Below are 26,228 nucleotides of genomic sequence, written 5' to 3' on the forward strand. Positions count from 1 at the left end.
CTATATTTAAGTATACTTTTTAACGCTTTATAATATTTGTACCTGCATCTTATAATTAAGTTGGGTTGGAAAAAAACCAAAGTCAATCAAGTTTGACCCCTCCAAATGAATCCCAGCGCACATACCTACACACACCCACTGAAACTTATATATACCAATATCTATATAAATGATTTTAGATTTTTTAAAGCATGGCTTTTGAAAGTCTTTGGCTTGCTTCAGCATTTGTATGACCTTTGTATGGCTGTTGGAGTCAAACAATGCAGCAGATCCTTCTTAGTAGAGAAACAATTGTTTCTTATAATTTATTGTCCATATTAGATGAAAATAAATTGAGAAAGAACTGTGGACAAAAGTGAGTGCCCATTTGTTACAAGGAGCATGGTCCATGGTGTCCCATGAACCTTAGTGCAAATTTATTGTAAGCCTCTGTATGCAACAGATTCTTCTGTGGTGACTAATCTACATGCTTGACCCATGGAACCATCCAAGGGAAATAAAACTTAATATTGTCTGTGTTTATAAGAGTAAGGTAATACCTTTGCACCAGTTTTTGTAAGCCATAATAACCAGTATTACCTGCGTGAATGCAAATATCTTTTGCTTGCTATGGGTTACAAGACCTAATGCAAACATTGCAGTTACATTAAGCCCTGCTTTTCGCTAAATTTCTTTCTCTGTTTTTCATTCAGGATGACAGTGATGGTATTCCATGGTCAGAAGAGAGGGTGGTGCGGAAGGTGCTTTACTTGTCTCTTAAAGAGTTTAAGACGGCGCGAAAGAGACAAAGTAATGGCATTAACGGGAGCTTCAAAACTCCTAACGGTAAGTATCTATATTTTTTTGTCTTCTGGGTATTGTGAATAACTTTGTATTAGTACTGCAGGGAATGTGGCACTTTAATCATATTGCCAAACTTGTATGTGGTGATAACACCTGGCCAATTTTTAGCCAGGCAGACCTATAGGTGGGCCCCATACACTGGCAGATAAGCTGCCCACTCGATCTGAAGTGGTCAAATCGATAGCTTAAACCTGCCAGAGTATGTCATGCACGCCACCACAGCCTCACTTGACCAACTGTAACTGTAAAGGCCAATGCGGTTCCTTGCTAATCTGTGCAGAACGCACACGCAGTCACACCCAAACAGCCCCAACATGCCAAAACGTAAAAGTTGCCACCACCGCGCTTAAGGGCCGCAAGCACCTGACTCTTGACACTCTGATGCTTACTAGAGGCTTATCCCACTACACTTTCTAGCTAAACACTATGACATTCACTCCAGCAGACCGGTCAAGTCAATCAACAGACAACACAAAATTCCCCCACCAGCAGACAAATGATCAAGCAAAAACAACTTTCCTTCTATCTTGCAATAGGAGTTTGACATACACACTTCCCTTCAGGTAAAAGGTTTGTTTAGAACAACAAAGACAAACTCTTTAAATTGTAGATTTAATATTCCAAAGTGGACAGTGCATAAAATATATTTAATATTCCAAAGTGGACAGTGCATAAAATATAAAGAGATCAGATATAATTACAAATAATATACAAGGCAGCAAACTGTTATAAAATAAGGGATGAAAATACAGAAACCTTCATACATCACCTACAGAAGGATTTTATATGAGTCCTGTTCCGGGGGAACGGAAGAAATAACTACATATTCCTCTTAAAGCAGCTTGGTCTTCAAAGGCATATATCTTCCCAGTGGTCTGGACCCTTGATATCCAGGTTGGGAAGAAATAGGCCATATCCAATGAGAAAGGTGAGGACGGGTCACCAATTTACAACAGGCTGTTCTGGATACATAGATTTTTTAACCAGCCTAAACTATTTGTGGGTGTATAGCAAAATGATACAACTATAAATATCAGGTAGGAAATTGAATTCTCTTTCCATAGAGACCAAACTCCCAGAACCAACACATATTATTCTGGCCTATCCGGTAACACTAGGAGGGATCATGATGTGGGAGTGTTCAGTCCCCTCTCCCGATGGCAGCGCCATCTGCAAATGCGCGCAGCACCAATTAATTCAGGCGTCATCACACAGGCGCGCTCGGCGTGTCATAGTAGGGGGGCGGGCCCTGGACATTGGTCCCGGTGGGCCCCCGGGCCCCCCAGTCCGATCCTGGGAGTGTTTGAACACCTTACTTCCCAGAACTCAAGCAGCTTTGTATGTTTCCCTGTAGAGCAGCCTGCAAATGTGTAGATATTTATATCCACAGACCCAGTGCAGTAAGCATATTCTGATTATTAATCTGTTTTGCTGTATCGGCTTCTATGGCATATATTATTTGACTTGTGCTGTTTTGATAATTTATGATGATCCCTAAGCTTAACCTCTAAACAGAATCCCAGATCACACTGAGCATGTGCATGGTCTTGCAAAGATGTTTAACAAAGTTACAACATGACAGGCCCCTGCAGCCAACTTTGAAAGCATAAATCATTTGTTTAATTAGGCTTCTCGTGCAGTAAGTTCATATTTATATTAAGTATACAAAATACAGCATTTCTAGCATTATTCTATTTTAGACTTTAGTTCCCCTTTAAGCAAGTGTGGCTTTGCTGCAGCATTCACTAATTGGCATCTCAGATAAACCATGCTATATGCAGCCATGGTGTGTCTTGTCTTAAGTGACTTTTTGCAGTTTTAGAAAAACTGTCCATCACTAGCCTTGTGGTGCCCTGGACTAGAAAAAAAATATATACGTTTTTCATGTTTCTATACTTGTGCTTTCAAAAGTTAAGTCTTGTTTATTTTTTGGACCGATATTCAACTCCGTAATGCACAGAGTGACAATGAAAACTGTATAGCTAATGCCTTGTTTTTATGTAATCCCCTGCTAACTGGCCTTGTTTAAAAATTTAGATTCTCTGCTGACCTGAAATACCCTTAGATTCCTGCTACAGCAGGGGATGAGTATTTTGGCCCAAGTTATTTGTCCTCCTCTTTGGCTCCATATAAATAACCAAGTCTGTGAGGCATAAATGAAAGTGAGGCATATATGGAAATCAGTTTTAGCAGAGGCATGTTGGAATGTATGCATTATTTCAGGGATTCTGCTAACTTTTACATATACAGATTCATAGAGCTCATGTCAGCTTAACTGCATTACAAAGTGGAGCCACAAAAATAACTCCCTTGGTTACTATAACAAAGTTCAACACATGTGTATGGTTCCCAGTTTTGGATCGGCTATGGCCATAAGCGAAACCGCTTTACTAGATGCTTAAAGCCTTGTATTGTACAGTGCTTGCTGCGACTTCCTAGCTTTCACGTCTGAATGACACCCAAGCTAGGAGGCTTCCAAGGGGACATCCACATAATGCCTTCAGGCCACTCCTCATGAATACAGCACTTCAAATGGAGGCAGAACTTAATTCATGGGAAAGTGTTGAGACATTTGTTTTGTGCATTTATGTGGGACAGTATTCAGAGCCCACTGTTTTTCTCCCATTTGTTTGTGTTTTGTATGCTGCCCTTTTAGTAAATGAGGCCTAGAGGCTGTCACATTCACTTGTCTTTCCAGGTTTTGGCATTTGTCACATGAAAAGAATGCAAATTATGAGGTAAATGTTCTTTTTAGCATTTCTTTATTCAATTGGACAATTTAAATTGATCCTTTAATCAAAGACTGTTTGTTTTTTGTTTGCCTAATAAAAATATAATTGTTTGTAACCTCCCAGTAGTGTTGACTGTATTTTTGGGACAGTTCCTGATATGTGCGAAATCCTTAGTCTCTGATATGGTCCCCAAGTCTTTTTATGGTGGATTGCCATCCTTGTATTGAATGAAGAGTGTGTGGTGGGGACAGAGAGAAATCTTTACTATAGCGGAATGGAAATTTTTGAAGATGGGCTATGGATTCCAACATCAGTGTACTGTACGTAAAAGCCAATATGGATTGTATGGGTTTCAGAGGAAGCACCAGTGTAGGCAGTAGAATTGCGAGGCTAGATAGTACAAATATAGGTTCAGGAGGGCTTGGCCCCAGGGCTATATGGGGATGTAAGTTTTTTCCCAGGCCACTTTTGGTGACTTGTTGTTTCATATTAATTGGAGTAGAAATTTAATTTGTTGAAAGATCCCTTTAGCAATATGTCTATGAAGGTTCTCATTTATCCAGATCTGCAGTATCTAGTAGAATTAAGTCAAGGGCAACTGGACATTTAGAGTTTTCTTAAAAAACATTTCACCACTCATCCAAGTGGCTTCTTCAGAAAAACGTAAAGTAATTTAGGCAGATAAATAATTTTAAAGGTTTAAATATGACCCCAAATAGTAAGAGGAAGTTTGGACCAATTCATAAAGTCTTCGGTCATAGAGGTTTAATTAGGCATATTGTGTAGTATCCTGATGAATTCTGTACCCAAGTATTTAAAAGAGGATACCCATTTTAGCTGAACATCATGGGGGAATTCTGGTAGTTGGAAATCATCTATAGGGAACAATAGACATTTGTCACCGTTGATTTGAAGCCCTGAGAACTGACCAAAGCAATCCACTATTTGAAATAGATTGATTAGCGATTCATTGGAATAGGCTAAATATATCAAAAGATTGTCAGCAAAGTGTGATGATACCTTTTCTACGGTAGTACGATAGGATAGACCCTTGAATTGATCAGTTTTCTTAATCAATGTGGCCTGGGGTTCAATCGATAAGGCAAACAAGGTGAGGGAAAGGAGACAGCTCTGTGTTTTTCCTTTAGCCAGCGAAAAGAGGGGAAATCTAAAACCACTTACCCTAACAAGTTCATAACAAAGTTCATAAAAGTTTAACCCAATAAATAAATCTCTCTCTGAGGCCAAAGAGCTGGAGGACTTCCACAAGTAATTCCATTCAATGGAGTCAAAAGCTTTCTCTGAATCAAGCGATGATATAACCCTAGAGCCCCTTTTGGTGTAAGGTATGTGGATATTTGTGAATAGTCTCCTCAGGTTGACATTTTTTGACATTTGTTGATCGTCCATGCATGAAGTCAGATTTGTCGGGATTTATCAAGTCCTACTATGTTTTGTTGGAGTCTGGCAGCAAGTATTTTAGCTAGAATTTTTGCATTCGTAATTATTAAAGAGATGGGGCTGTAGTAGCTGGATTTGTTCCTACTCTAGGCCACGGTCACATCTACTCTGCGATTAAAGCTGGAGAGCTGGTTCTTGCGGTGGTCGGTTGTGGATTGCATTGGTGATGCATCCAATTGTTAAAGGAGGTACTGGGCTTATTTTAGGCGTTATGATACCAGATCGTATTGATGGCCCGGGAGTGGTATTCTTAGCTGAGTGGTTCAAGCCCCATGTGTCTATTTTTGTGGATTGTTGGAACAGGTAATTTGAAATTTACCGATCATTTCTTGCTTTTTAAACATTTTGTGACGATTTTCGTTTAGTGATGTACTGTATATATAGATCTATGATTTTAGTAAATTACCTTAGAGGAGTGCTGAGTTTTCAAATATCCTTTCCCTCTGATCAGCAATCTTAAAAAATACTGCATATAATAAGTAAAAAACTAGTCCTGTGGGTATACTACACTCATTTTTGCAAACTCGATGACAGCTTTTAACGATTAGCAGGTTTCTTCCAAACAGGCTTTGCAACGATACTTGTGTAACATTGGGGATCTATTTTATGCCTGTGTTACATAAATGTTATTAGGTGTCTCAACAAAAGCAGTCAGTCATGCGTAAGAGGATTATTATCTCTGTATATCACTGAAGGATCACATTACCTTGGCTGCTAAAGCTTCTCGGAGTATTGTTTCATTAAAAAAAAACAAATCTCTTTTTTTCTTTAAGCAATAGCCTTTTAAACTGCAATTCCTTTTCAGACAGCAAGTATTTAGGTATTTATAGTCCTAGTACATAGGGGAGCGCTTACATGGTAATTAAACTATGGCCTCAAAGCCTTGTTGTTTTTTTTTTTGTGGGGGGGGGTCTGAAAGACCGTTTTCAGTTTATCTGAAAGCAGATTAATATTCACAAAACGTGAACCTCAAATTTCAGAAATGTGTGGTAACTTGTTAAATCATATACGTCCAGTTTTCATCGTCTTCATTATAATTTATTTATATATAGCTGTTTTTTAAATTAGGGTTCTTAGGCTACAGGCACCCTAGGCAGATTCATGTCCTGTAGATATATACAGACTTAGTATCAGCCCCTACACTCCTAACCTTTTTCTTTTGTGCCTGCACCCGAAGCCACTGCATCAGCCCAAATGCAGTCACACAGAGCAGATTTTGGCAGCAGAGCAAGCAAATATACATTTTGTAGCCAAAATCTACACTGTGTGCCTGCACTTGGGCCAACGTAGTGGCTATGGGTGTAGGCACATCAGAAAGCTGTTAGGAGTGTAGGGGCCGATTATCATCCACATGACCCTATGGATGGAAGATCAAGAACATTCTATGTTTGTTTAGGCCTGGGCCAATGATAACAATCGCTGTTCAGAAAATATCTCCTTTCAGAAAAAAAGAAAAAATGTGTGGTGTAAAAAAATTAGTTCAGAAAAAATAATAATGATACTTGCAAGTTTAAAGTAAAAAAGTGAAAGTTTTCCTTTTATATGCATATAATACACAAAAACCATGAATATCTTGTAAATTATATCCTTATAAACGGTGAGTTCTGATGTCATCAGTTATAAACGGTGAGTTCTGATGTCATTTCTGTCACATGACTCACTGAAATTTGTGTATTATAATAAATAAAGTACCCCCAGTTGCAAAATATGAGGAAATTAGAAGTTACCTCGGAGTTCCATGACCTGTTTAAAAACACTCGGCCTTCGGCCTTGTGTTTTATATGGTCATGAAACTCCTCGGTAACTTCTAATATCCTTATATTTTACAAGAGGGGGTACTTTATTCACTATATAATATTCAGTGTGTGTAGCTCCAAACCACAAATAGCATATTCATATAACCATTGTCATTGGGCCAACCTGTACAGTACTTCAACCAATCAACCCTGACCCTAAGGTCAGATATTGTATGAGGGTCCATACACATGCAGATACACTTCTTTTTAGCCAGACATAAATGTCCCCCTTAGTTGCTTTATATGCCTAAATGGTCAGACAATATCGGTATAGTCGACTTTAAAAGGAAGTTTTGCCCCCTGTTTCACAACAGGTATATAGATATTGGCAAAGTCACAAAACAAGTAAAGCTCTCTCATTCTGGCTACCCACAAGGTGGCCCAAATCAGGCTTGCTTAATGAATCTTTTAAAACTTCTCAACAGATATCTGTCTGTTCCCCATACAGTTATTTGATAGGCAGGCAGCTGCTTTCCCCATGCACATGACAGTAGGTAGCTACTTAGTCTGGTATTAATAAGTTGGCAACTTATATTGGTCCCTAATTAAAGAATATTTGTGATAGTGGCACACTGTATAGTTCTTTGGTGCACAACCACATTCTCTCCTTGCTAAATCCTTAGTAAGTTTTAAAACATGGCAAGCCAAATGACAGGGGTACCCTTGTGTTCCATTTCCCAAAGGCAATTATTACAATAACGGTACAGAAACTACAGTGGGGCTTAATTCCGAAGTTTGTCCAAAGCAGTGAGGGGGTCTATAGAAATGCCCTCCCTGAAGTCCATTTAGGGGCATAGAAAGAACATTTTAATGCTTTTTTGATATCCCTTGAAATAATAGCAGAGTGACTTTTTATATTACATATCTGTGACTTTTTTCTACTAATGAGACTGCAAAGTAGAGTGTAATCCAAAAATGTCTGAAGATCTGTGTTATAAAGTATATTGAGGTATAGGAAATTCCCATAAGACCTTTGTCATATCTGTCATGCAGCAACTTTCTTTTCTCCTGGTCAAAATGCTGCATCAACACATACAATCACCCCCAAAAATTCATCAATGCTTTCCTTCACCTGAAAATGCGCTTGTGTGCCTTGCCTTTATTGCTTCAAACCATGTACTGGCAATTTTAAGGACTGTCTTAAACAATTTACATAGAATCACATAATATGTTGGCTGAAACAATTGCAGTAGTCAAAGTACTCCTTTTGCTTTTCTCCTAAGAGATCATTTATATCGTATAGTTAATACAAGCCATAATTTTCATGTTAACCTAGCAGCAATTTCTGGTCTGTAGAAACTCCAAAAAGAAAGGGTCATTAAATGGTTTCCAATAGTGCTACAGTCATAATTATTCTAACAACCAACAGTGGAATTCCAGCCATGCATCATTGAAGCTATTTCTTTGCAGCCCACGTGTCTCTAATTTCTAGGTATTTTATTTTATTCCTGTCTGACCTAGAAATACTGACAATAATTGTGTGCCATAACATCAGATAAAAATCTGCTTTTTCAAGGGCATTAAATATAAAATGCCAGTAAAGTCTATGGGAAAGTGCATCTTGTACCTTTTAAAAATATATCAGACTCTTGATATGTAACTGAGTGCAAGATACTGTTCTCTATAAGGCTAATGGCACAAAATTTGTATATATGCCAGTGTTAATATATAAGGTTAATCTACTGCCTTCCAGCCCTTGTGTGTGTGGCCACTTACATACACGAGATCAGACTTTCATCGCACACATACAATGAATTTCAGAGTGAAAATTCATACTACAATAGAATCCCCATTTTGCAATTTTCAAGGAACCAGAAAAAATGGTGTAAAATTAAGGTTTCACTGTATATCATTTTTTGTGCCCCAATCTTCTTTTTGTCCGCTGACAGGCCAATCCCATGCTTATCAGTGCATGTACATTCAGGGGGCAAAAGGCAGTGGATCGCCTTTTTTTTCTACTGGTATATGTACACCAATGGAGAAAACACAGTGTGTAATTAGCCTAAAAAAGGTAAATAAATTTAATGCTGTGACCATCAATAAACTATGGACGAGTGACTCAAGTACGTTTATTTTAGGGATGCGCTGAATCCAGGATTCGTTTTGGGATTGGGCCTTTTTCAGCAGGATTTGTGCAAATCCAAGTGCTTGGCTGAACCGAATCCTTTTCATCACACAAACCAGGAAGTTAACAATTTTTTAGCCTTTCCCAGTCCTAATTTGCATATGCAAATTAGGGCTCCGATTCAGTGAAATATTTTCGGTCCGAATCTTTCATGAAGCATTCTGGATTTGCAAAATAGTGGATTCAGTGCATCACTAGTTTATTTTTACAGCCTTTTTTCAGGTATCATCAGAATATTTAGTATGTGGTCCATTGAAAATCCTTTAACCATAGGTTTATGCCCTGTTTAAGTCACTTTACAGTGGACCCATACTAATAGTGCAGATTTTCCCTGTGTTAGAAAAAGAACTTGGCATCATTTTTCCCACAGGACATTTTAAATGGCACTAAAAGAGAGAACTTTGAAGTGATGCTTGTGCTACAATCAGATGGATGTTCGTAACGATACTAAGTATATACTCTACTAAAAACAAACTAACTATCTGTGCTAGGCACTTCTGCTGTTTGGTAGAGAGTGATTTGACAACAAAAACAGGCCTTAGTGATACCTGCATAGTGGAACCTACTAAGGTGGCCCTACAGAAATGCAAGATAACACTGACGGCTTAGTTTCTTATAGTGTACTCTGAACAGTGTCTTCTTTGTAGCACATTCATTCTTAAAGAAGAAGGCAAATTATTGCCAATAGCTTAGCCACAATAGTGCAAGCTAGAACACTAAATTTATTCTGTTGAATGCTTTACCATATATGAGTAAACCGCTCTAGAACATCACATACAGTGGGTTTGCATACTGAATAATATACAGACAGGAGGTGGTATAAAGTAAATTTCTTTTTATATAGATATAAAATATACATCAGGTAAATCAATATCTTATACCAAACAATTTATACATAACAGTGCTGACAAGAATATACATACCATCAGTTTCAAAGCAAAAAGGAGAAAAACAAATCACAAGGAACGGATACACTTTGCCAAAGGATGAGACTACCCCAACGTTTCGGCACACTAGCCTTTGTCAAGGGGATTCTGTAGTTTTAACCTTTCCTTCTCCATTAAATACATTATTGTCATAGTAAATGACTTATTTAATTTTTTTGTCATTGAATTTGTGGATGGTATCACATACTGTACATTCCAACTATCCTGTTTTTCGCAGGGCAGTCCAGCTCAGTTTCTTACTGAAATGTACCGAGTTTCTCTTTGATCTACTGACGCCAGTTTCTAAAGTTTCTAAAACTTTATTAAATAAGAGGCTTTTTGGCAGAGAGCCCAGAATACGCAGCACCTGCACTTAGATACATTTGTAACTATTTAAGCTAAGCAAAGAAACACTTGTAACTATTTGAAATAAGCAAGTCTCTTGGCAGAACTGAGACTTACAGCACCTTCATTATCAAAACTGTAATAGCACATAGCATATGACCCCCAGAAATGTGTTCAGAGTTTCCATAACCTGCCATATTTTGTAAAATGGACATGGTATTTATGGGGTGTTAAAAAGAAAAAATCATTTTGCACATGGAACTTTTTGTCCCTCTTTCTGATTTGAAATGTTGGGAGGTATGTATCATCCATAGACAATGTTGTATCCACTGCTGAAGTTTTATATAAGTTACAAGTTTAAACACCCTAAATTACCCCCTCAATAAAATTAAATAGAAGGTGCCCGAAAGCACCCAATACAATTTCAGCCAGGTAGTGGAGGATCATCTGCACAATAGTGCAATGCATGGTTTTAGTTCTGAGTTAGTTGGAGTGAGACTGAGGTTAAAGAAGAAAGTAACCAGGCCCATGTGTACAGAAAAAAAATACAAGCAGAAAAGAAGCTAGGGTTTAAGCAGAAAAATTTGTTTCCCTTGAAATGCATTTTGTCAGGAATCCTGGCAATATGCTACACATTTTAATAAAACATTCTGTTTCCAAGATCCAAATTGTCACAGTAAAATTGTTGCTGCATGGTAAGTGAAATTGTGCTATCACTGTATGTACAACACTACTAACTCTCTGGCCTTTGCAGGTCTCCTCCTTAATGGACAAACTAAAGGATCAGTGCAATCATCAGAAACTGAGAAAGATGATACGTCACAAGGGTCTTCACACACCAACAGTGTAACTTCATCAGACTCAGAAGATGGGCCAGTGAGGAAAAGGTGAGAATAAGATCTACCTAATAAATGAAGTATACCATAACATAATTATTCACTGGCGAACAAAACAGAGAAAATACAGAGGTCGAAGTGACAATGTCCTGTAATGTCACTTGTGTAGCTAGACATCTCCTTGAAAACTACATTTTCAATAGGTAATTGCATGATATTTGACGGACAGTCTCAAAGCCTACAAACTCTTCTGAGATGTGCAGAATGCAATGGTTATAATGGTGAGGATGTGCTGGGTAGAAAGGCATGGGAACCTGTAACACTGAAAGAGTACTTGATAGAATGATGAGAATGTGCTGGTTATTATGGTGGAAAAATGTGCGGACTAGTATGTTGAGAATGAGATTGATTGAATAGTTACAATCCGTAGGATAAAATGGTCAGAATGTTCTTCCAGGAGGGATGTCGCACCTGAAACATAAACGATTGCCGATGCTGAAAGGTGCTGCAGGACAGGTTTGAGCAGTTTATACTACTTTCTACGAAGTGATGGTCAACAAAAGAAACGAATAGTATCCAAGGCCATAGATCACTAGAGTTTTGTTATACTTTGAATGTAAGGACTATAAAAAATGGCTTTAGCTCTTCTTTAAAAAGCATGAAAGTATGAGAAGTAACCAAAGACCACAAATAAAGTAAGTAGGACCACAAGCAGTTTAACTGACATTATGCGGTTGCTTGGGTCTATTTTTATGTTTTGGGAATATATACACTTGATCTGTTTTCAGTTTTGTACAGCCATTGTTAGCTGTCTTTTCACCAAAATTGAATAGAAAGTCCTCAGGTTCATGTCAGGTTATTCACGTGATTACCTCTCTTGTTTGCAGATTTTAGAATATTAATGCCTTTTCCTGTTAGACTGCAAGGGAGTATTTTTAGTTGACATACTTTTTTCTAAAGCATTTGTTATTCAGCAGGAGATTCGTTCGGTATTCGGCCAAATATTTCACAAAGGATTTAGGGATTTGGCCGAATCCCAAATAGTGGTTTCGTTGCATCCATAGTATTCTTCCATATGACCTTAATGTAATTACCTTTTTTTTATTCTTTTGAAAGAACAAATGTGCTGTCCCACAATTGCAATGTTAAGGTAAAATGATGCAAAAAAGGATCTGATCACATGCGTTTCTCTTGGTGGGGCAGAATTTTTTTTTTCACAAATGGAATTCCAGGAGGAGCTCTTGCCTTAGGGCTGTAATAATAAAGTAGACAGCCATGTAATATTTAGCAACAAATGTCAGAAGACTGCCCAGTAGTTATCATAAGATGCCACCTTTCCAACCTTTTGCCAACTTTCCTGCTAGAACTGCTTTAGCTAACTGTAAGAAAATGGAAGACTTCAGCTGCAAAATGGTAGTTCACACAAGCTCACAGAAAGATATAAGTGCTGAAATATGCAGTTTTCAAAAAATTATGTAGCAAAGCTCCATTCTATAGACAAGCCTAAAATCACCATGGTCCGTTCCAGGCAGTGGCTTTATTGTCATAAAGACAAGCACTCTGAAACAGTGGAATTTGTTCTCCCAGTTGTCACCAGAAAAAGCAGTCTGTCTGTTTGCCTGATTTGACTTATATCAACTGTAAACTTTAGTGGAGGAGAAATAATGATATTGCACATGTTTTGGGTCCCTGTTTTCATTGAAAGGAAACCTTAACACTACATTATTAATTTACAGTCTTGATAATTCTGTGTTTCCTGCTTTATGGCAACAATTTTGGAAGGCCCTTTCCTGTTTCAGAACCATAATGCCCCCAAGCACAAAGCGAGGTCCATATGAAGCTGGTTTGCTGAAATAACTTCAGAAGAACCTGACTGGCCTGCACAGAGCCCTGACCTCAACCCAGCTGAATGCCTGTGGAATACATTGGATAGCTGACTGTGAGACAAGCTTAATCCCCATCATCGGTGCCCCTATTACAAATGCTGTGGCTGAATGGAAGCCAATCCCACCAATATCTAGTGGGAAGCCGAATACACAGCTCTCTTTATTTTATAGAATACTGAACCGAATCCAAATCCTAATTTGCAAATGCAAATTAGTGGTGGGAAGGGGAAAAATGAAGGCAGAAGGATTCACCTACATTAGCAGGGCTGGTCCTATCAAATGTGGGGCCCAATTGGGACCATATTGGCGGGGCCCCTAGGCAAAGTGTTGCTGGCTACTGACACACCAAGTGTTTAGGAAAATAAGGGCATACAGGCACAAAATAGAAAGGAAAGGGGCAGACAAGGTAAGAGAATGAGAGGGATGAAATAGGGGCACATAATAGGGGCACACAGGGTAAGAGAGAGAGGGAGGAAATAGGAGAGTGGAGTGGGCCAATTAGTTTGGGGCAGGCTGGGCCGATTCAGCTTGGGAGCAGGCTTGGTTGGATTGGGGGCAGGCAGGGCCTATCAAGGTTGGAGGAAAGCTGGGCCTATGAGAGTTGGGGGCGAGCTAGACCTATGGACTTGGGGGATAGGCTGGCTTATCAGAGTTGGGGGTGGGCTGGACCTATGGATTTGGGGATGGGCTGGACTCTCAAAGTTGGGGGGCAGGCCAGGCAGCATCATGTGCTGGTGGAAATATTATCTGTGCTGCCCTCTGGTGCGGGGCCCCCAGAGGTGCGGGGGCCAATTGGTCCAATAGGCCTAAGGCCGGCCCTGTACATTAGACACCATTTGCAGGGCACAGCTATGAATTAAAGGAGAATTCAACCTGTTCGTAAAAAAACTCGTACCCCCCACCCCACCCCACCCCCCGGCAACATGCCTCATACTTATCCCTCGCCGCAGATTCTTCCAGCGGAGTTGCACTCATCCGTCTTCCGCAATCTCGGTAAGCTGACTGAGAGATCAACAGTTTCCGTGTAATTTTGCACATGCGCAGTTGTCATAAAGTGGCAAACTGCTCCAACTACGCATGCGCAGAAATACCAATCTCTCGGTCAGCTTACAGAAATCGTGGAAGATGGATTTGTGCAACTCCGCTGGAAGAATCTGCGCTGAGGGATAAATATGGAGTATGGGGCATTTCCCCTGTGGGGGGGGGGGGATAGTTAGCCTGGGGGGAGGAGTGAGAAGGGGTTCTACCTGGGTTGGGGGGTATGAGTTTTTTTACAAACAGTTTGAATTCTCCTTTAATTCATAGCTGTGCCCTGCAAACAATGTCTAATGTAGGTGTTATATAAAGATAATTTTATTCTTTATTACAATAGCATGTAATATATTTCTGACATTGGATTTCTGCAGAGATGAGTATGTATTATTAATTAAACCTTCTGGCTTATTGTACAGTGCTTCCCTACCCCACTAAGCTATGTGTTTAAGTGCAACAGGAATGTGTGAAAATCATTGTTGACTGGCCTTTCATCACTGCCTTCACGTAAATGGAGTAATTGATGCCATGGTGAAAATCTATGTGTGGAGACTCTTGGCTAAGACTTTGCTTTTACAGTTGGATCCAACCTAAATGGCCAGTCAAAAGCTAATATTCATTCTTTGTCTTAAATCTGTCTGGGGACTCCTGGCTGCTTGGGAAAACTGCCATGCTGAAGCCTCTTTAGCCCCTGCCAAAGTTAATAGGTATTGAACTCGGAGAACGAGTTTTCACTTTACAAAGAGTAGAAAAAGAATGCTGTTGTGGATCAACATTTAATTAACAAGCATTCACAGATCACATGCATGCATACATTAGTATGGATTACTGATTTTCTACTGTTATTCTATGTTAAAAGAAATAAAGGCTGAATGAAATTTGAATTGGTATAGGTGAAATTAATGATGAGTTTAAATCCCTTGTTTAAGCCTGGTTTGTTCTGGAATGCACCCCTGATCCAAGAATATGTTAAATACAGACGTGTTTTACCAACAGTTTTCCTTTTTTTTTTGTAAATTGCTTCACACTCTGTGCATTTGATGCTGAATTTACCTGGTGGGTAAGTATCGAACTGTTCTACCTTTAAGCCACCGATAGGTGTGTACATTTGTGTTGCTGCCCTGATAATGCAATTGAAGGCATACTGTACAGGGGCAATACAGACTAAAATGTGGGACTTCCTATCTTGTCCTTCAACCCTTTCCAGCCCTATACTATATATAGTATAGGGCTAATTCTGGATTTTCTTTAAATGGCAAAGCATTTTTGTGCCCATATATACTAAAGGCTATCTTCAGCTTTTGGATTGCCCATGAGAATGCTCTACAAATAGTGCTCTTCTCCTCCATCAAGAAGATCATGTTATACAATAGCTATTCTCCCCAGACCTAAACAGGCGAATAGAGAATATGTTAATAATTGACATAAAAGAAAAGTGAACTTGCCACTTGCCGAGTCTCTTTAAAATCAGCATTTTTCTAGGGGTTACAGCCTTCTTGCTGCCTGTCCTAACTATGTCTTTACTAGTGCCTTCTCAATGAACAACTAGAGGCATTCTGTCCAACTTGTTATGCTAGCAGTCAGTGCAACCCTTGACATACTGGGGGTTATAAAAATCTCGTGGGACTCTGTTATAGTAAGAGCAGTTACACCATTTAAGCATACCTCTTAAAGAACCATTCATTTGACACTGCATTGCACTTTCTGAGTCAATCTAGAACTTAGTAGGCAATACAAGTCATAGAAATGGTTTTAACTTGGTATGTAGTATTGAACAGTGAAAGGGGTTCCTCACATATATGTAAATAAAAAACATTTCCTATAAATATCTCCTTATGAAAATGAGAAAAAAATATGTATATGTATTATATGTGTATGTTAAAATAAAATTATGTACACACCTATGTACATATGTTCATATGTTATTTTACATGAAATTGGCAATAAAATTGACTACTATTTTGGAGATAAAAATTATTTATCAGATTGGCCATGCATATAAACACAGCAGTCGGATTTTGAATTAGAACAGTGCCGCCGTCATCATCATCATGTAATCGTTTAAATATGCCTACAAAGGTATTTTTAAGTGATTATACTTTACTGGTGTTAGTAGAGGCAATTCTCAGTATCCCCTATGTCAAGCTATTTTTTGTCATTTTGTAGTCGCGACAAAACACGGACAACAAATAGACATTTGCCATTGTATATGTGACAAACCAGTCCTAGAAATGGCCCCCTGTGTTTTCCTACTGCCTTTACTGTATCATGCCAAAAACAATGTCAGATATTTTCACCCTTCTAAGTACAATTCAATAAAAAATATATAGTCCATTGTCATTTAAAAGGGGAAGTGTCACCCTAAGGAATTATTTTGTTGGTCAAGCAAGATAAACTTATACTATATAAATTATGTTGTATAATCTTGTTCCCTTTAGTCTGGGAATTCACAATCACAGAAATCAGGCAAGGTACATTTTGTGGACACTGTTATTAAGACTTTACATTATGCCAAATTCTTACTTTTGTGCGAGAATGGGGAACCTGATGCCCATGCCCTGGCTACACAATTAGATGGTGATGAGCGAGGGAGAATTTGAGGGGGTAGTGGTATCCATTCTTTAAGTGCAGAATGGAAAGTGAAAGTAATTAACTTCCCCGCCTTTATATCAAAGTCATAGAGGAGGGGCCAGACAATATATGATTGACAGCTGAGATTTTTAAAATGCGTTCATAACAGATATAGATGTGTTAATGAAAAAAAAAAAGAATTTGGGTTTCATGTTCAGTTTGAAAATGACTTTTATTATACAACTTTTTATGTCTGGGTGACACGTAGCCTTTAAGTTTAAAAACTATTTTGGGTTTCACAATTTTAGTGTATTAAAAGGGAACTGTAGCGAAAATGAAAATGTAATATAAGCTTCAGCATACTGAAACAAGATCTCATTGACATTTAGATCCAATATATATAGGGGGGCTCCTTTTGCCTAGAAGTTTTATTAGAGCTCACTCTATTAAAATCACCAGACATCATGTCTCTCTACATGCAGAATTTGTGCAAAAGGCAATTATTTTTTTTGATTTTGTTTGTACTGGAATCCGTTATTTGCAGAGCTCTAATTCATCTGCAAGGAAAGGAAGCCCCCCTATAAGATATATTGAATATAAACAGTCAATCTGACACCCAACTGCTGCATGAAGACAGAATGAAGAGAAACAGATGCTGATAGAGGGATAGTGAACACAAATGTCATTATTTCAGAAATGATGCAGAATATTATGTATTTACAAAGTTTCATTTTCGCGATAGTTCCCCTTTAAGCTTCCCACAGGTACTGCTTTTCAACTACTTTTAGTGGTAGTTTAGTTCAATCACTGTCTGGACTATATAAAAAGTGAATATAATCAGTGTCAGACTGGGGGGCCCATAGGGAATGCTGCCTCAGGACCCCACCGCCCAAGCCACAACTTGAATTTGGGCACTTGTTTAATTGCTATTAACCAAGGACACTTGAGCAGTTAGGTGACAGTGGAAAATGCATACATTTTTGCTGTCCTAGTACTTTATAATGGATCTCCAACCTGTTCTTCTCTTAGGGCTCTTACACATGAGCGTTCTGACCTGCGCTCCCCTGCGTTCCGTTTTTTGGCGTTCAGCCGCAGGGGAGCGCAGGAATCGACGCAAGTCATTATTTCAAATGGGGCTGTACTCACTCAGGCGCTTGTAGGCGCCGAACGCAGGTTCAGACGCAAAATGCTGTATTTTTCCTGCGTTCGGTGCCTACACGCGCCTGAGTGAGTACAGCCCCATTTGAAATAATGACTTGCGTCTATTCCTGCGCTCCCCTGCGGCTGAACGCCAAAAAACGGAACGCAGGGGAGCGCAGGTCAGAACGCTCATGTGTAAGAGCCCTAAGACTGTTGACAATCTCCCAGCATGTAGTAGAGTCAAGTCATTTTCTTGGGGCTATACACATCTGTGCGATTATACTAGGGCTCCATTTATTTATTTATTTATTTGAAACAATAGTGTTGGCAGAAACCAGAGCTCAACAGATGTGATTTATTTACTTGTAATTGCATTGCATGACGCTTTTAATACAAAGCAATGAACTTATGTTTTCATAGTGTGTTAGCTGCAAGGCAATTACTTGGGGTTTGAAGGTGGTTCTTTTATTATATAGGGTGATGCTGTAACCTTGTTAAATGCATTTTATTGATAACATGCCTTTAAGCAATGTACATCTGATTTAAATAATCTGCTTAAACTGGTATTTTGTAGATATTTTTCTTTTTAGGTTGTCGGTCTCTACCCTAAAGTTATGCTGTGATATGATTGGTATGAAGAAGATTAAAGAGAAAAATAGTGATTTAATAAAAAGAGCCAGCACTCCTCTGCTATAGAATAATATAGCATACCTTCACTAAATGCAGTACCAATTATTTGTATGTTTCTAGTACTACAGATCCTGGTTTATCCTTTAAGCTTTGGCCAAACTACAAAACAGCTAAACTAGTTATACCATTTTCCCAAAATGCCTGGAACAAATGTGAAGTCATAGCATTGCTGTTTCATTTCGATCTCATGTGCTTAGCTGATTGAAGACCAGGTGCTCATCATGAGAACACGACCTGTTTCTTATATGATTCAGACCATACAATCCTGCTGTCATCAGAGGAAGGCTAGAGACCTGTTTAATATTAGGACACAACTGTGGAAGCATTCAGATATAATAAGGCTGAAATTTTATGCTTCAGTTACAAAGCTTGCCTTGCTAAACAGAATTTAAAGCTGCAGTAACCTCTTATGGTTAGTCCACATGAAGAGATTCGGGGGGGGTTTAGTCGCCTGGCAACTAATCGGCTCTTCTTCTGGGCGACAATCTCCCCAAACTGCCGTGTGTCTTCCCATCCGCTATAATGAAAAGCAACTTCGGAAAACGAAGTGCCGTGTGTGCTTTAGTGCAGACGACTTTTCATTATAGCAGATGAGGAGATTAGTCGCCAGGCGACTAAATCTCCCTGAATGTCCTTGTGTGTAATAACCCTTAAAGGTGGCATTTAATTTACTTAGCATTTTATTTAAATGGATTCAATTGTGTTTTCAGATAATTTTTCTTTCATTTGACTTTTGTTGTAATGACAATTGTTTACTAAGTATTAGGTAAATATTGACAATGTCTTTTCTGCCTATAATAAAAGCGAGCATGAGCATTAAGTGCTGGTATGCTGTGCAGGGTGAAACCATCTAGAGTAGAGCTCTAGTAACTTCCTTGAAGTATGCAAAGCAGAAGCTATTTATTGTATTTTATTGAAAATAAATGATCATTTAAATAAAACACCCTTTTTGTGTCACACCTCATTTTTTGTGTTACTGGTGCCTTAAATGGCACAGTGGCACACATAAATCAAGTGGTGGCTGAGCATACAAATGCAGTTCAAGATGTAACATTTAAAATGTATGCATTTTCATTTTTAAAATGTGAATAAGCAGAGTATTTCTTCTAATTCAGAAACAATGTTATACGACACACAATTCCTCACAAAGGACCCGCTCTAACACTGTCAGCATTCATTACCCCAGTACTATGTGTAAGGAATCTGCATATATTCTATTCTTTCACTGTGTTTTAATAGATCTACACAGCTTTACAGCCCAGGACTCAACTAATCAATCAGCACAAATTTTCTCTTGCATATCTCTGTAAAAGGTTAGCTCTTAGCACTCCACTGTAATGGGCTAGTATAGCTACTCCAGTTCCCCCAATAATGGAACAGTACAGCTTTTTTTCTTAATACCAAGTATAATTCTCAAAATCAGTAACTTGTTTCCAAGTGAACAAATCAGCACTTCTTCCTTGAGACCCAAAGTAATGGTCCAGTTCAGTTTGTTACCCAGTAGTACCTATGGATCAGAGTGATTTCTCTTCTTTCCTATCACCATTACTGGATCACTGTTACTTTTTCTGTAACCTAACTGCAAACTATCCGCACTGATCCCCATCACCCCTTGTAATGGGTTAGCAGAACTTGTCTCCTATAGCATCTTCCTGTAATTGAGCAGCCAGGCGGGGATCTGAGGAAAGGCCGCCCAGGCCTAGGGCGGCAGGATTTTAGAGGTGCAGCATGCTGCCCAACCACACCCACATTGGTTCAAAAACACTGGGGCTGCGCTGGAGAGAATAATAATAATAATAATTTTTTAAATTTCCCATGCGCCAATCCCCATTGTTCTGGTCCAGATGATGAAAATTTGCATGAATAAAGGGGAGAGCACAGGGGTGAGGACTATGTAAATCCGGTAGGGATGCACCGAATCCAGGATTCGGTTCAGGATTGGGCCGAATGTTTCATGAAGGATTCGGGGGTTCGGCCGAATCCAAAATAGTGGATTCGGTGCATCCCTAAAATCCGGCCCTGTGACCAGCACCTCACTACTAGATCCCCTCACAGCACCTTCTACCATGGATTCCTAGAGATTTCCAGTAGTGACTACAGTTAGCATCAAAAATGTTTTGCATTTTTTTTATGATCGTGTATTTTGACATCCTGTCTGAGTATGATATCATTACCTGAACCATGTTTCAGTCAAACTGAAACATACTTCTGTTTTTCAGCTTTCGCAATTACTGGTCTTGTGAAGTTTTATATAAACAAACATAAAAGCCTTAAGATGGACTTACTTGGGGGCAGTTTTATCAAGGGTCGAAGTGAATTTTTGAAGTAAAAAACTTCGAATTTCGAAGTAATTTTTGGGTAGTTCGACCATCGAATAGGCCAAATTCGACTTTGAATCGAAGTGAAAATACTTCACAGATTCAACCATTCGAAAATCAAAGTACTGTCTCTTTAATAAAATTTTGACTTCGACTTCGCCACCTTAAACTTGCCGAATTGCTATGTTAGCCTATGGGGATCTCCTAGAACAGTGGTCCCCAACCAGTAGCTCGCGAGCAACATGTTGCTCACCAACCCCTTGGATGTTGCTCCAGTGGCGCCAAAGCAGGAGCTTATTTTTGAATTCCAGGCTTGGAGGCAAGTTTTTGTTGCATAAAAATCAGGTGTACTGCCAAACAGAGCCTCTTGTAGGCTACCAGACCACATAGGGGCTACCAAACAGCTAATAATAGCCCTTATTTGACATCCCCATAGACGTTTCCATGCTTGTGTTGCTCTCCAACTAATTTTTACATTTATATGTGGCTCACGAGTTAAAAAGGTTGGGGACCCCTGTCCTAGAACATATAGCCAACATTTGGCTAAGTTTTTAGAAGTCGAAGTAAAATCGTACGATCGAACTCTTAAATCGTCGCTTAAAAGTCGAAGTACAATCGTATAATGTTAAAAATCCTTCGACTGCAAATGTCGAACTAACCTATTCGATGGTCGAATTTCAAAGTTTTTTGCACTTCGAAATTCGACCCTTGATAAATCTGCCCCCAAGTGTTTGCTAAAGTTACCTGCTTACTTGCGTTTGTCTGGTATGTACCAGATTAGTTCAATGCACTGTAGAATAGTCTTGTAACGTGTAGAGTTATGTCTAGTGTGGGTTTATATGTGTTCTGTGGTTTAATCGCTTAGAGTATAAGCTCTTTTTGGCAGGATTCTCTCCACCTCTTGTTTTGGTTATGGGTTGCATTTTTTTCATGTAGTGTGTATAAATCCATTTAGTGTACAATCTGTTAGGTATAAGTATGTAAATATTAATAATCATCCTTATCATTTTATTTATTTTAGGCCAAGGCTGCAAGCACAAAGAAAATTTGCCCAATCCCAACCAAACAGTCCGAGCACAACCCCCATTAAAATTGTGGAGCCATTGCTACCCCCTCCTATTACTCAAATGTCAGACCTCTCCAAACGCAAGCCCAAGACTGAAGATTTCCTCACGTTTCTGTGTCTTAGAGGTAAGCCGTTGTTCTAACTCAATAAGATAAACAGTAAATGATATTTAATGTGGATGTGTCACATTTTAAGTAAGGCAGTGCAGACAGTGGTATTTTTAAACAGCTGGTTTTTATTTTTGGTGAGGTTTTTTTCAGAAAGAACAGAGAGGAGAATGGAATGGGAAAGATGTGGAAGAGAAGTGAATTGGCAAAGAATAGAGGTGAAGAAGAAAGTTTGAGATTAGAGTGGTTTGTAAAGAATGGAAGAATGGGAGCTACAAATAATTTGAAAGTAGAGACCTCAAGACAGATATGAAGGAAAGTGGCAGAATGAAGGAAGATGGGTAATCTACAGGAAGAGGGAAAAGGAGAGGAATGGAAAAAGCAAAGTGCAAATTCAATCACAATTGAGATGTTCCCATAATCCTAGTGCTCAACAGGGGGAGTTGCATCTTACACAATTGCAACAAAGTTGTGCAAAATTAACGCTATTGTATTTTGACGTAAATTGAAAGCTATCACACTTAAAATTTTCGCGGAAGTTGTCCTTTCCAGTGCTCAGTGTGAGGGTGACGCATATACCTGGTTCTCTAGAGGCAAGTGCGCTGAGCCTATTGTTCCAGGGTGCTAAGCAAAACCTGGTGAGGAGGTGGTGGTAGCTCCAGGGTTTCCATGCATCAATTTGTGCAGCAGCACTCCATTCAGAACAGTAAGGGGGAGAAAGGCAGTGGCTGCAAGTGCAACTTTAAAGATCCCTGGTAAAGCTTCACTTTGAGTATGCAGTGCTGTTCACAGTCCTTTAAAATAATATTAATGAGCAGGAGAGAGTGCAGAGACTTGCAACTAATCTGGTTAAAGGGAATATTTAAACTATGAGGGTAGACTGTCACTGTTGGGGTTGTTTTCCCTTGAGAAAGGGCACTTGTCATGGGACATAAGACGGCATTATAGACAGATAGCAGGGGGTATTTTTTCTCATAGAAAAGATCAATGTATAAGAGCCTATAGAGGCTTTAGACTAGAGGAACAGAACTTTAAAGGAAAACTATACCCCCAAACAATGTAGGTCTCTATAAAAAGATATTGCATAAAACAGCTCACATGTAAAACCCTGCTTCATGTAAACAAACCATTTTCATAAAATTATACTTTTCTAGTAGTATGTGGCATTGGGTATTCATAAATAGAAAATTGCCATTTTAAAAAAAAGGCTGCCCCCTGGGATTGTACGATTCACTGTGCACACAAACATACCAAACAAACTATACTTCTTAGGTCACATGAGCCTGAATATTTAAAGGGTACTATCATAGGAACTTAATATGCATTTAAATGTAATACTCATTTAGTCAATACATGAACAGGATGGAAATAACTGCCAGGTTGATTCAGTTGAATAATGTTTATTTTTGGTCCTTTAACTATTAGACCTGCATGTGACATCTGTTCTCACTGTTTACTCACACAGCAACAGGCAATAACACCTATCTGAAATGGCTCTTAATATCCCATGACGGAAGCCAGGCTCAGTTAAGAATATAAAAAAGCTTTGTGATGCAAATGGTTTAATGGGATCTGCTGCTTGCTTAGTTTGTGCTTGAAAAGCTAATTAAGTTGAACTTATTTTGTGGAAATATATCTCCTTTAATCATAGAGTTGGTACTCACTAAACAATAATCTATTGTTTGTTGTGTTAATTTCTTTACACATGGGGAAAATTCAGGCATCGTTAAACTAGAGCTGCTTCTGGCAAAAATATCTCTGGGGTATAAAGGGAACATGTTAATGTGCTGTTTTCCTGTGCCAGGCTTTACGTAGCACGTGCAGCACAATGCTTGCTTTGATGGCTTTGAAGCATGGTTTTATTTCATAATAACCAGCAGAACTCCACAAGTTCTCATCATAGACATGAAAGTGTTCCACAGAATATGCACTTGATTTATCTAACTCCTGCTATTCACCCCAAAATATGATGCTGGAAGTTACTTTGTTGTTTTGTTTACAAGAAGGTTTATTAGTTTATATAATAACAAGGACAGGGTTTGCTCAAGCTCCAGTAACCCATAGCAACCAGTTTGCAGTCGGAGAGGGTGGCCAAGTGGAAGGGGTCAAGTTAGGCAGAGTGCTGGACCTAGTACAGAGCTACTTGTTTCCTGGATTCAAATAAATAATAACCAACATTCATTACTCCTGTGGTTGCCACCTGACTGGAATTTGCCAGCCCAGTGTGTAATGCTCAGATGCTCAGTCCCAGTGTTAATAAGTAACAAAGATAAATGCTTCAGGTGGTTGTCTGTAGGTGCCTATAGATACCATTCAACAATACCTAAAGGCCCACATTCAGATGACGTAATGTTTTGCCCCCAAATATTGTTGTCTATAGCTGCACAGGTCCAATTGGGTAGATACATGTCCAACCCGCATACACTATGTCCTCTTCCCAGACCCCCAGCCCGCACTCACAATGGATTTACATACCACCTGACAAAGGGGCCCACATGACCTGAAGTGGTGTCACCATGGACTGGAAGTGATGACACTCCAGAGGTGGCTCAACCAGGTAAAGGGGAAGAAATTACTTGATTGTCAGGGCTGGAAGAGAAGACTCACACCCCATGCTGACCCTGATACCCAGGCAGGTTACTTGCCAACCGCCTCCTGGTTGGTGAATCGGGAATTTTCTATCTAAAAACTGATTGCTTTGCAGGTATTCCTACCAACCCTCCTTAAAGCTTCAGTATAGACATCTGTGCTTGTCATGCATTTTAATTTTGATAAATGCTACGTAACTGTTCCTTGTACCCTGGAGTGGAAAGGCATTTTGTTGGTGGAGGATCAGGCGAAACTGAGCAACATGATCTTGTACAACATCTGCAAACTTTTAGAAATGCAGCTCAGTGCAGGATCACATTGTCCTTATGACCAGACTGTGTTTAATAACTTACAAAGCAGTGATTGATGGCTCAATGAAGTGGAAAACACAGAGGTATAGCTATCCTTACATACATTCTTAGCTTCTGGAAGATTTCCATTGTTTTGATTTACATCAAGCAGACCGATATTACTAAAAATAATAATAGCATACAGAAGGAACAATAGTGAGATTCATCTTGAACATCAGGAAAAACAGCATATAGCAAAGTCTGGATAGCATAAAAAGGAACATAGCCCTAGTAGAAAATGTATTGTATTGCTAAAGGGCCTATTTCCTGTTTTTTTTTTTACTTTTTACAATTACTTTCTATTTTGTAATATTGAAGTGTAAAGTGTCTTTCAACTTCTAAAGTAGTCCTGTGAATGAGGGTTCGCCGACCTTGTAAACTGTTCTAAATTGATACATTTAGTTGATACATTTCTTATTTTTGTCCCTGCTGAGCAGAATCACTGAGTTTCATTAAAGGCAGCTGTTAGAATTGATACAATAGTTGCTAATACTTCACAGATGCTGCTGAGAAATGTATCCACTAAATGTTGCATAATTGTAACAGTTTAGAGTCTGCGCCTGAATTACTGTGCTGTTAGAATGAAACACTAGGGACAGGAATATTCAACATTAAACTTCTATTTTGGGAAGACAGTAAAAAATAAATAATGGAAGGTAATTGAAAAAAATCTTTATTTCTGGGAACTATCTTAAAACAACTGAAACCCCTTTAAGTTTTAGAAACTCTGTATCTTTTTCTGGTTGTTCAGTGCAGGAGATCAAAGAGAAACTCGGGACATTTCATTAACAATCCGGGACTGTGGCTTGAGCTGTCAAAATTGGGACTGTCCTGTGAAAAATGGGACAATTGGGAGATATGTGCTGGGCTGCATGAGTTTATAGAAAAAAATAATCACAATAGCAAAGTCTACTTGCTATTTATTTTCTTTAAAGGAAAGCCAGCCCTTGCCACCCTGATCACGTTATACCTGTGTGTATACTTGCCAGCCCAAAGGTATAAAAAAATAAGGACTCTTGGTTAAAACATGTGTGAACTTGGGTTGCTTCTCTCTTTTGAATTCAAATTGCTTAGATATTACGCATCAGAGATGTTTATTTGTATACACAACATCAGCAGCCACACCATAGTGGAGTACATGTAAATGAATGCATACATTCTATATTATAGTAGTCTACTGTATGTATTGCCTTGTAAAATGTTTTCTACTAATTGCGAAATGCAATGCTTATTGTACATTGTAGCGATCAAAGCAAAGAGCCTCCATTGGTAAGGGACAGCTAAAGCTGTAGGTATGCAACAGTATCTGGGTCCCAGTGGGGCTCTGGTTAGGGGCCCACCTGGATAGGCTAGGCCAGGGGTCAGCAACCTTTACTATCAAAAGAGCCATTTTGCCCCATCTTCCACTTAAGAAA

General features: G+C 39.0%; 1 protein-coding gene across 2 annotated transcripts in view; it reads left to right on the forward strand.

Annotated features, from left to right (window-relative positions):
- The window catches only part of jarid2.L (jumonji and AT-rich interaction domain containing 2 L homeolog), a 142,020-nt gene that overhangs the window by 67,288 nt on the left and 48,504 nt on the right, over positions 1-26,228 (forward strand). For both annotated transcript variants that reach the window (XM_018267806.2, XM_018267807.2), the window contains exons 3-5: positions 693-825; positions 10,983-11,115; positions 21,723-21,892. In XM_018267806.2, coding sequence (XP_018123295.1) covers positions 693-825; positions 10,983-11,115; positions 21,723-21,892 — 436 coding nt within the window. The remainder of the gene's footprint in view (positions 1-692; positions 826-10,982; positions 11,116-21,722; positions 21,893-26,228) is intronic.

This window comes from Xenopus laevis, chromosome 6L (assembly GCF_017654675.1).
Source record: "Xenopus laevis strain J_2021 chromosome 6L, Xenopus_laevis_v10.1, whole genome shotgun sequence".
Taxonomy (NCBI): domain Eukaryota; kingdom Metazoa; phylum Chordata; class Amphibia; order Anura; family Pipidae; genus Xenopus; species Xenopus laevis.